The sequence below is a fragment of the Pimephales promelas genome, chromosome 18, assembly GCF_988280905.1.
Source record: "Pimephales promelas chromosome 18, fPimPro1.hap1.1, whole genome shotgun sequence".
NCBI classification, from domain to species: domain Eukaryota; kingdom Metazoa; phylum Chordata; class Actinopteri; order Cypriniformes; family Leuciscidae; genus Pimephales; species Pimephales promelas.
Genome location: NC_142786.1, coordinates 32,304,814 through 32,316,949, shown reverse-complemented (window position 1 = coordinate 32,316,949; position 12,136 = coordinate 32,304,814). Strand labels below are relative to the sequence as shown.

Here is a 12,136-nt window from a genome sequence, read left to right as displayed (position 1 = left end):
AAGGTCTTACGGGGTTGTAACAACATGAAGGTGAGTAAATACTGACAGAATTTTCATTTTTGGGTGAACTAACCCTTTAAGGTTTGTTGTGATCACACACCTAAATCATGAGTGATACCCAGCAAACAAATTGGGAACGTTAGTTTTTGGTTCCCAGAACGTTCCTAGAACTTTCCCTTAAGGTTAAGGGAACGTTCCCGGATCATTCTCCTTACGTTATAAAAATGGAACGTTCCCAAAAAATAACCTCATGGGACCATTCGGGAACGTTCTGTGTTTGCTGGTTGTTTTCAAGATTTGTTATCACAACATTTTTTCTTTTGTCAAATCAACTTAAATAATTTATTTAGTTGAGATAACTTAAATCAATCTCCTTCATTGTATTAACTCACTTTTTCCAGTTCAATCAACTAATCAACTTACTTTTTTAAGTTAAACCAACAATATTTAACGGTGACACTTGTCTTGTCTCACGAAACCCCAGTAAAAGCATGTGAGAACACCCCCAAAACAATGTTCATACTTTACCTTCCACGAGTGACCTGCGTACTCACTTACAGTATGTATAGTGTCTCTTTTTAAAGCCGAGAGGTTTGTGCAGATCTGACTGTGTGGGAATACTTCATGAAAAAGCACTCCACTCTCCTTGAGTCATTTCTTTCTCTTTCTGCCTGTCTCTCTCTCCGCTGAATCCTCTTTCCCCTTATCAGGCCAGCACAGGCCTCCATCGGCCTCTCCCCGCTCTGACAGGAGCAACAACAATGGGCCTGCGATACCAGTCCGCTTCACAGGGTAAACCTGCCACGGGCACAGATTACCCGTGACACACACACTCACTCTCTCTCTGGTACACTCCAAAACACAACACCACCATCCATCTCCGAGGCCTCAAAATACAAAATGGACACAAAAAACCTTTTAAATAATTGAACTTCCCTCGCTCGCTTTCTTTTCCATCTGGCCGTCTGATCTCTATGTCTGTAATTACCCACAATTCACTAAGACTGTATACCAGGTAAAAATCATGTGGACAAATCACAATGTCACGTGATTATAGTATTGATGAGAACAAACACCACAAGAATGTCATACGTATCAAAACTATGGGTGCACAATTTTAAGTTTAACAATTAAAAGTTAAGTTAAACACTACATTAGCCCTTTTGCTAAAAGTCTAAACAGACGACTACATCTCTGTACACTTCATGCGTTTTATTTTATTTTCAAGCATGAAAAAGCTTCTTACTGTTAAAAATATTTTCAAGATTTGTTATCACATATTTTCTTTTGTCAAATCAACTTTATAATAATTTATTTAGTTGAGATAACTTATTATTTTGATTAATCTCCTTCATTGTATTAACTCACTTTTTCCAGTTCAATCAACTTAAAATTTTAAGGCAACCCAGGTTACTTACTTTTTTAAGTTAAACCAACAATATTTTTTTTACAGTGTAGTAATCACAACATTTTTTCTTTTGTCAAATCAACTTAAATGATTTATTTAGTTCAGATAACATATCATTTTGAGGTTCTGATGGTTAAATCATTCTCCTTCATTGTATTAACTCACTTTTTCCAGTTCAATGAACCAGGTTACTTACTTTTTAAGTTTAACCATCAATATTTTTTTACAGTGCAAGTGATAAAGTATAAATATAAACTCAATTGTGCTTTGATTTGTCCACTACACGTTGCTATGAATTCTGAACTAGAAGGACCTGTCCCAAGGAAATCAGGTTATCATGTCCACATTTTATAAATAAGCAAAACAAACAACCCCTACCTTGTCACTTCCTCCTGTGGCCACCTCAATCTTCCCAGGGAAAGGACCCCACGTGGTGCCTAGTAGAAGTGCCTGACAAGAAAAAATCCTTCTCTCCCCTCCTTCACCAACCATTTTCAGCTGACCTGTAGAAGACAAAAATAATAATATATATAGTTCAGCCTGATTCTTTTGCTACTAAAAAACGTTTCTTCCAAGTATTGTAATGTAATTGTATCCTGTAATTGTGGACGAATGTGGGCACTTTTTATTTGTTATAAATGTTATATCACTGTCTTCGATAAAGTTTTGTCTATCCATTTATGGTGTTTTTTTTATTTTGGGGGTATTTTTGAATTTATTTACTTCAAAAAGTACCATATTTTCTATGTAAATTATGCTTATTTGTATGTTTTTTTTTAACTATATTAAAATATCATTCCAATAAGTTCTTAGAGCTAAAACCTAAAGATCAAGTGACTTTGCCGTCACCTGGTGTCTTATTTTGGCTTATTTTAGAATGCTTTAAATTACAGTTTTTCACATTTGTTTCTACGGGTGCCCATTTTTGACCCAAATACAAGATTAAGGAGTTTTTTTTCACCCACTTAACATTGTAGAATTGAGTCAAAAAAAAATGTGTGTGTGTGTTCAGGAGGCAAACGTAGGAAAAGTAGCCAAGTCTTGGACCGCTCAGATCAAGGGAAGTATTTTTTTTTTTAAATAAATCAAAAATATTTTGACCAGAATACGGTTTTAGGGTTAAAAGTGTGGGGTTAGTAAGATGTTTTATATATTTGAACAAAGTCTCAGCCTTTATTTGAGAAAAAATACAGTAAAAACACCATTTAAAATAACTTGTTGATGGAAAATCTGAATTTTCAGCTTCATTATTCAGTCTTCAGTGTTACAAGATGGGTCAGAAATTATTCTAATACAGATGTGCTGTAATGTATATCATGTGCTTCAATTACAAGGACAACCCATCAGGGGTACCTGGGGATTAGAGTCTTGCTAAAGGGCACAATGTTGAAAGTTCAATGTTTTTTACAGTTACCAGCCCGGATATTTAGCCAAAACACCACAGCACTCCACGAGCGAGCAGACTAAGCCACAGTGTGAGCACACAGGAGCTCAATCAGAAATCATACACCCGTCCATTGGACCCTCTCCTGGGTGACCCTGCCTGTCTCTTTGATTAGGCTTTCGCTCAGTGCTTTGACAGGGTTTCAGATAAGGTGGATTAAGCCTCTTTCTGCGGAAAGTTTTGATGTGAACAGTGCAGAAGCGTGGTAAATTATCCAGTTTCGGGAGGAGATGCGGAATGCCGGCAGATGGATTGATAAATAAAGAGAATCTCGAGGCAGTGCTTTCAGGAGATCAGGGTTAAGCCTTTACACCCATCCCCTCTCTGGATTAATTGATGTATTTAACCACAGACTGAATTTAACTAATCTCTCTCTCTCTCACTCTCAATATATATATATATATATATATATATATATATATATAGCATTTTTTTTAGTCTGGGCACCAGTTTGTATATATATATATACTGTATATATATATATTGTGCAAAACAATACTTTGATAAAATGAATTGAATTAAATGATTAAATAAAAATGTCAATAAATAAATAGTATAATAAAGTAAAATTATTATTATTTTCATATGTGCAATGTGCATAATAATGTAAAATATTAAGAACAAAAATAATTAAATAATAAATGAGCTGCAGTGAAAAGGAAGATTTTTAGCAAATAATGACAAAACTAGCAAATTTTAGTCTGCTTTTAAAGTCATTTTTTATGAAAAAAAAGAAAGTCATATGTTTAGTGAGCAAATCATAAATCTGAGACTGTAAATTTCAAGTTAACATGAAACCACATTATATTAATAATTATTATATTACAGAACTAAGTAGATTTGTGAAGGTTAAAGAGGTATATGTTAAAGCATATATTTTGTAGCTAAATTTCTCTGTCCTCCTCATTGAAATCTATTGTACAAACACACACACACACACACACACACACACACACACACACACACACACAACATGGAAGTCAGTGGGAACCAAAACTTATTGGCTATACCAACTATTTTCAAAATACTTCAAGTCAGATGAAGTATAAAGGATTTTTGACATAAACCAATAAGAAAGGTTGTCTTAGCAAGTTATTAATTTTTGAAAAAAGACTACAATATATATATTTTTATCTCTGCAATAATGTTCACTGATCATTCAGAGACTATTTAAAAAAAAAAAGCGCCCATTTTTAGTTAAGGGCTTTATAATAAGCTTTAGCTTCTGCCTGCACCTGGTCATCTATAGTATTTATGTTTCGAATGTTTTGATTGATTGATTGAATGATCTGTAAATGACCAAACCGAATAAATTAAATAAATGAAATGAAATTTTTATTTCATGTTAACTTTAAAACTAAGGTTGAGAAAAGCCAAGTTAAACGCTACTCTGTCAAATTGTGGAAAATATTTTTCTTTCAAAACATTTTTTTTGTACCGTTCCACTTCAATTGAACATTAGGAAACTCACAATGAACATGAGGATTGAAGATGAAGATTTTCATCTCAAAAATGTAGTCACAGTTGAAAGCACTTCGGGAACATTGGAGTACTAAAATAAACAAAATTCATCAAAAAAAAAAAAAATAGAATATATGCAGACTGTTCTTCTACATCAGCGCCAAAGTGAACTAATCAAAAGCTGTCTGCCACAGAGAAACCAGCAAACCGCCCTTTTCTACACCTCTCTCCTTACTGTCCTTCTCTTCCATCTCTCTCTCTCTCTCAGTGGTCTAATCTGTGAGGGACTTAAAGGGACCTTATCTCCGGGCTCTCCTGCTTCATTTCATGCTTGATTTACTTTAATTTGTCTGATAGGGCAGCAGGATTTGGAGACGGCCCATCTTTGGCTTGGGTGACGAGTGAAAAAAAAAAGCCACTCTGATATTTCTCTGGCACATTGTCGCGGGTTTTTGACTTCTTTCCTCTCTCTCTCTCTCTCTCTCTCTGCCACGAGTTCCTGGAGAGAGAGACTGGAAAAGGGCGAGAGAGAATGAGAAAGATCTCAGTGTGGTGTAGCCGGCTGTTTGAGAGTGCCTTGAGTCAAGCAGTCAGAGAAGAAAAGGATTGTGGGAGTGTGGCATGATTGTGTGATGTAGTCCTTCGCAGGCTGAGATTGACGGAGGCAAAGTGCCCTACGTGAACAGACCGACATACAAAACACACGTTATACTCTGTTTATTTAAGAAAATGACGGATTAAACACAATGGGTCTTATTTATGAAACACCGATTTTTGTGTACATTTTTTGGTGTGTAAATTGTCACGATGAACTGAATGAGACAATATACCAAATAATGGTTTTACAAATGATTTACTGCTAACAATTTGCATTATGAACGAATAATGAACTGTCCATATACAAGATTAATTCATCTTTGTTAATGTTAATTTCAACACTTACTAATAATTTATTCAAATCGTGTTATCATTGGTTACTGCATTGAACTAACATGAAATGAACAGCTGTATTTTTGTTAACTAATGTTAACAAAGATTAACTAATACAGTAACAAAATGGATTGCTATTGGTTAATACATTAACTAATGTTAACTAATGAACCTTATTGTAAAGTGTTACCAATTTACTCAGAAATTGTGTTTCATGAATATGGCCCAATAAGTCTAAAACATAATTAAGTATATAAGTTATATATATATATATATATATATATATATATATATATATATATATATATATATATTAGGGCTGTCAAACGATTAATCATGATTAATCGCATCCAAAATAAAAGTTTGTATTTACATAATACAGTATATGTGGGTGCACTTTGTATAATTATTTTGTATATATATATATATATATATATATATATATATATATATATATATATATATATATATGTGTATATAAATAGACACATATGCATGTATATTTAAGAAAAAATATTATTTATATATAAAATATTTATATATAATATAAATTATATATAAATCTATAAACAGTATATACATGAAAATATTTCTTAAATATATATACAACCATGTATACACAGTGCACCCACATATATTATATAAACACAAACTTTTATTTTGGATGCAATTAATAATATATATATATATATATATATATATATATATATATCACTGTAAAAAAATATTGATGGTTTAACTTAAAAAAGTAAGTAACCTGGTTGCCTTAAAATTTTAAATTGAACTGGAAAAAGTGAGTTAATACAATGAAGGATAATTTAATAATCAGAAACTCAAAATGATAAGTTATCTCAACTAAATAAATTATTATAAAGTTGATTTGACAAAAGAAAATATGTTGTGATAACAAATCTTGAAAATATTTTTTTTTTACAGTGTACAGTGTAAAATATGTGTACATTTAATCTCCATCATTTTGTATATGGCTTATTTGTGATCAGTCACTTAATGGCCATATGTACAGTAATTCATAACATTAGAGATAAAAGTAAATGGATAAATGTCGATGTAACTGTACATTTAACAATAAATATGGATATTAGGATGGAAATTATGGTAAAAGTAAGGCACAACATGTGATTTTATCTACATTAATATGAGTCAGATGTCAGCAAAACATCCATTCATGTATGATATTAAACCCCATTGAAAGGTGTCTTCCCCGTCGAGGCCCTTACAAGGGAAGTAAAGAGTTTCGACTTCCTCTTGCGCGTGTTTCGGGCTAAAGCGATTTACTCTCAAGGCTCTTTTTTTTTTTAGATGAAATAAAACTGACGAATAAATTCATCTCCCAGCGGTGAAGGGCAGAGGGCTTCACACCGACAGTCTCTGTATTTGAAACTGGCAAAATCCACATCCGAGAGAGCATTGAAATTCCCCTCGCAGCGTTGCGCGGGATTTGCTAAACGGCGGGGTGTGTGTGTGCGTGGCTGATAAACGGAGTGATGATCCAGCAACACGTCTTTATCCTCGCGCTCCGCTTTAATTAACGCCGGCTTGTTTGTTGAAAAGATGATTAATATGCCAGTGAAAATGGCCTAATTGAATACCGCAACAACCCACACAATCAGGGAGGAACACGCTGTTTTGTTTTGTGTAGATTAGCCCTTTTATCAATGTCATTATTTATATTATTATTATTATTACGTGCTATTTTAATTCAACTGACAGCCCCATCCCCCACACCTCTCCTCTCTGAGCAGGCGTATCGTACAGACGATGAATGAGCCGCATTGTGTCCGTCTGAGGAGGGGTCAAGAGGAGCCAGAAACTTTTGTCAGCCAGTCAAAGATCTCCCGGCTCGGGATGATGTTTGAAGTGAATGTTGACCTACAGAAGGGTCACATGTATGTTTTATGTGAGTTCTATTTTATACCTCAGAAAATAATTTTCAACTCATCCCTCGGTTGGACAAAACAAGCAATTTTTGTTTATAGGGAAGGATGGTTAAAGTCACAACGTAAAAGGCAGATATTTTCTTTGTGATGTATGCACCCAAGTGAAACATTAATGAAAAAGAAAAATATTCATGGTGGTATAGATCTGAATGCCAGATGCACTCTCAGAAAAAAAGGTACAAAAGCTGTCACTGGGGCTGTACCTTTTCAAAAAGTAAACTTTTGTTCATTTTAGGTGCTAATATGTACATTTTTGGTGTTAATACGTACATTTTAGGTGCTAATATGTTCATTTCATGAGCTAATATGTCCATTATAGGTGGTAATATGTACAATTTAGGTGTTAAGTACATTTTAGGTGCTAGTAAGTACATTTTTGGTGTTAATATATTTACATTTAGTTGCTAATAAGTACATTTTAGGTGCTAATAAGTACATTTTAGGTGGTAATATGTACATTTTAAGTGTTAATATGTACATTTTAGGTGCTAATAAGTACATTTTTGGTGTTAATATGTACATTTAGTTGCTAATAAGTACATTTTAGGTGCTAATAAGTACATTTTAGGTGGTAATATGTACATTTTAGTTGTTAATATGTACATTTTAGGTGCTAATAAGTACATTTTTGGTGTTAATATGTACATTCAGTTGCTAATAAGTACATTTTAGGTCCTAATATGTCCATTTTAAGTGCTAATATGTCCAGTTCATGAGCTAATATGTCCGTTTTAGGTCCTAATATGTACATTTTAAGTGCTAATATGTCCAGTTCATGAGCTAATATGTCCGTTTTAGGTCCTAATATGTACATTTTAGGTGTTAATATTATATAATATAATAAAATTTACGGGGGTAAATGAGCTAGACAGGATAACAAGGGGTTAATGGGAAACACCTGGGATGACTAATTGACAGACCGGGAACCGCTGAACATGACAAGATACAAAACCCAACATTGTAACATAGCCCAGCCCCGTATGGGCGGCTCCGGACACCCATAAGAACAAAAACATGAAAGTTCAGAAGGGCCACGGGTCCACTTGGATCCGAAAACCCGAGGTCCGACCCGAGCGGGTTCAGGTCCAAAACCCCAACGTGTCGGGTTCGGTATTAGTGGCCTCGGGTCTCGGGTAACTAAAAATAAATATGCCTTTTCCAAATGGACCCGAGAAGACCCGAATTATTTTAAACAGTGTTGGAGTTGGGCATTCAACAAGATTGCAGTATTTAAAACAACTGTATGACTTTTTTTCATGCCTAAACAAACTAAATTTTGATACAGAGTTTTATTTAATTTTATCACTTCTGGGCTAGTACATGAACCATAATTTCCACAACGGGTTGTCTGTATAGTGAATAGGGATTCTCCAATCAGCAAGATTAATTTATAAAATAAATGAATTTCCATTCCATGCCAACTTAAAAGCTGAAATATTTGCTTTGTTGTGTAAAAATCCTTGTTTGAGAGAAATGATTTATAAAAACCTGGAAACAGAAAAAATGTTTACTGATCCTGTTTACTGTAGTCTCCTGTTTGGGGCTGTTCTTCAAACAATATGTACAGTATTTGTCAATTATTTTGCGTTCTCTCGCAAATGTTACACTGTTAGACCTTACCAGGTTTTTTACAGTAAAATACTGGCAACACTGTTGCCAGTAATTTACTGTAAAAATGCACTAAAACTCAAGTTAATTAAAAAATACAACTTATTAGTTTTAATGCATTTTTACAACACTGTTGCCAGTAATTTACTGTAAAAATGCACTAAAACTCAAGTTAATTAAAAAATACAACTTATTAGTTTTAATGCATTTTTACAACACTGTTGCCAGTAATTTACTGTAAAAATGCACTAAAACTCAAGTTAACTAAAAAATACAACGTATTAGTTTTAGTGCATTTTTACAACACTGTTGCCAGTAATTTACTGTAAAAATGCACTAAAACTCAAGTTAACTAAAAAATACAACTTATTAGTTTTAGTGCATTTTTACAACACTGTTGCCAGTAATTTACTGTAAAAATGCACTAAAACGCAAGTTAACTAAAAAATACAACTTATTAGTTTTAGTGCATTTTTACAGTAAATTACTGGCAACAGTGTTTCCAGTATTTTACTGTAAAAAACCTGGTAAGGTCTAACAGTGTAGATGTTCCCCCGAGAAACTTTACATTCGCTCGCAAAACCGAACACAAAGTTTCTTGACGGAGTGCAAATGTTTTTTGCGAGGGAACGCAAAGTTTCTCGGGGAACACAAAAAATTTGCAAGAGAATTCAAAAAGCAGAGAATTTCACTTTTCTCTTTTCATTCATCAGGCCTCCTCAATTATAAGTGCATTACTGTAAATACGATTTATGCTTGTTTTGAGGGGTGACTTTTTTCCGTGGTGATTTTACCACAGATGTTATCCATGACTTTTTAGGCTTGTACTGAACTCTGAAATTTCCTTTAAAAGAGTTGAGAATATCTTCACAAACAGTCTGAAAACAAGCAGGCCATGTAAGATGATGAATACCCTCAATTTGATTCAGTTCATATCCCATGACACTCATCTAAATGTCAGAAGTCTGGAATCCGTACATGTGAATCTCTCTCTCTCTCTCTCTCTCTCTCTCTCTCTCTCTCTCTCTCGCAGTGGTCAGCTGCTCTCAGCTCTAGTTTACATGTTCTCGCTCCCAGTGTGAAAAGGTTTTAGGGGGCTCAATCAGCGGGACTTTGATGTCGACTGCGGCTGTAATGATTTCATATTGTTCCAGGGATTTCTCTAATCCACTACACTTTCATTAAAATCCATCTCTCCATCCTGTCTTCTTCTGAGGCGTCGGACAGAATCAGCCTTTCCTTCATCTGTCACTCTCTTTTTTACATTCCTTCATTCTGCAATGTTCATTGGGAAGTTATAACTGTAGATGCTAATTCAATTTGAGATTTTAGTCATTCCATGCAAAGCTTTAATTTGTAAATTATGAGGTTCAGAAATACGAACTAGTGACAGATATGGCAGGTTGGAAGGGTCATGAAACAAACAAAAAAAGTTTGGTCTGACACACTAAAACTTCATCACTCCCATCAACAAAATAAATGGTGGTTGCAATTCAACTTCTGACATGAGGGTCTAGTTGTGATTGTGGAAATTCAAATTGTTGTATTAAAGGAGTATTTCACTTTAAAAAAAAAAAAAAAAAAAAAACTCATCTAAGATATCATCCAAGATGTCCACGTCTTTCTTTCTTCAGTTGAAAAGAAATTAAGGTTTTTGATGAAAACATTCCAGGATTTTCTCCATATAATGGACTTCAATGGGGTCCAAACGGTTCCAGGTCCAAATGAGAGTTTCAGTGCAGCTACAAAGAGCTTTAAACGACACCAGATGATGAATAAGGGTCTTATCAATCAAAACGATCACTCATTTAATAAATAAATAAAAAAGTTTAAGTTTTATAAGCTCAAATGCTCGCCTTGCTCTGTTCTGTGATGCGCGTTCGTGACTCTCCTGTTCGAACTCGTTCATCAAAATGAACGAATCTTTTTTGGAGTCATGACTCGAAGGGTCCTTGATAAGACCCTTATTCATCGTCTGGAATCGTTTAAAGCCCCTTGAAGCAGCACTGAAACTCTCTTTTGGACCTTGAACCGTTTGGACCCCATTGAAGTCCATTATATGGAGAAAATCCTGGAATGTTTTCATCAAAAACCTTAATTTGTCTTCGACTGAAGAAAGAAAGACGTGGACATCTTGGATGTCCTACTCCTTTAACGATCCACATCCTTAAAATGAATCTAACACATTCCTTTTCGTGAAACACTCAGTTTTCTCTAGTCTGCAAGTACCGTTTGTCTTGGTGTGTCATGACACTTGCTTGCAGTAGAAATTGAGTGTGTTGTGCATTGAAAAAAGCATTACAGTAATGGTTTTCTATTATGCATTGGGGTAAATGAATATGCAAACAAGACTATTGTGCTTCTGTAGCAAGAAAGATTCCCTCTATGAAAAAAAAAAAAAACTAGTGAAATGCAAGAAACGGTGTACTGTTCTATGATTAACCAAATACTGCATTGCAACGTTTTGTTTGACATTTTTATGGTGATATGGTGACTTTACAACATTATAATCAATTTTTTTTCTGCATGAAACATTTACAACCATTCGAAAGTTTGGGGTCTATAAATTAATTCATATTTTTATTCAGCAAGGACACATTAAATTGATCAAAAGTCAATTATAAAGGTATAAAGACTTAGATTTAAAGTAATAAATGATGATCTTTTAAACTTTCTATTCAAAGAAAAAAAAATGTAAGCAGCAAAAATGAATGCCAGTATAACACAAATTAAACATCAATCCTGGATATCATGCGTCTATTGGCTTGGCATACCGAGGCTCAAACTGTTCCGAGAAGACAAAAGCACTCTTTGCTGATCAGATAAGAAAACACAGTGCCTCATTACTGTTAGAATGAATGTGTAACCTAACTAATTATATTTATTCAAAGGATGGAGGGAGAGAAAGAGAAATCCAGCGATAGAGACCGCAACAAAGAGCATGAATATCAGAATGCGGTGATATTATCTCATCAAGACCTGATTACAAAGACCCGTGATCGTATATAAAGATAAAAGACAAGTCAGCTCAGCTTGGCTCTGGCACTAGTGAATATTTTGTAAATCTAGTGTGAACACGCAAGATAAAGCACCTCCTAAAATGGCATTATTACATTATCAGATTTCATGCTTTTAAAGAGGACAAGGCTTATTACAGTACAGCATTTGGCTGTATTCGGTCTTACACTGTTGTCTCTGTGCTACACTCTTAGAAGAAATGGTTCTATTTAGAACCAGAAATGGTTCCATCCCCCGCTTCATATATGGAACTCCAAAATGGTTCTATAGAACCATTTTTTTTTTGGTAAAAGGTTCTATTGGCCAAGT

General features: G+C 34.2%; 1 protein-coding gene across 1 annotated transcript in view; it reads right to left on the bottom strand.

The window, feature by feature from the left end:
* The window catches only part of zfpm2b (zinc finger protein, FOG family member 2b), a 58,818-nt gene that overhangs the window by 25,995 nt on the left and 20,687 nt on the right, over nucleotides 1–12,136 (bottom strand). Inside the window, exon 4 of the mRNA XM_039680441.2 lies at nucleotides 1,787–1,911. Within this exon, the coding sequence (XP_039536375.2) occupies nucleotides 1,787–1,911 (125 nt within the window). The remainder of the gene's footprint in view (nucleotides 1–1,786; nucleotides 1,912–12,136) is intronic.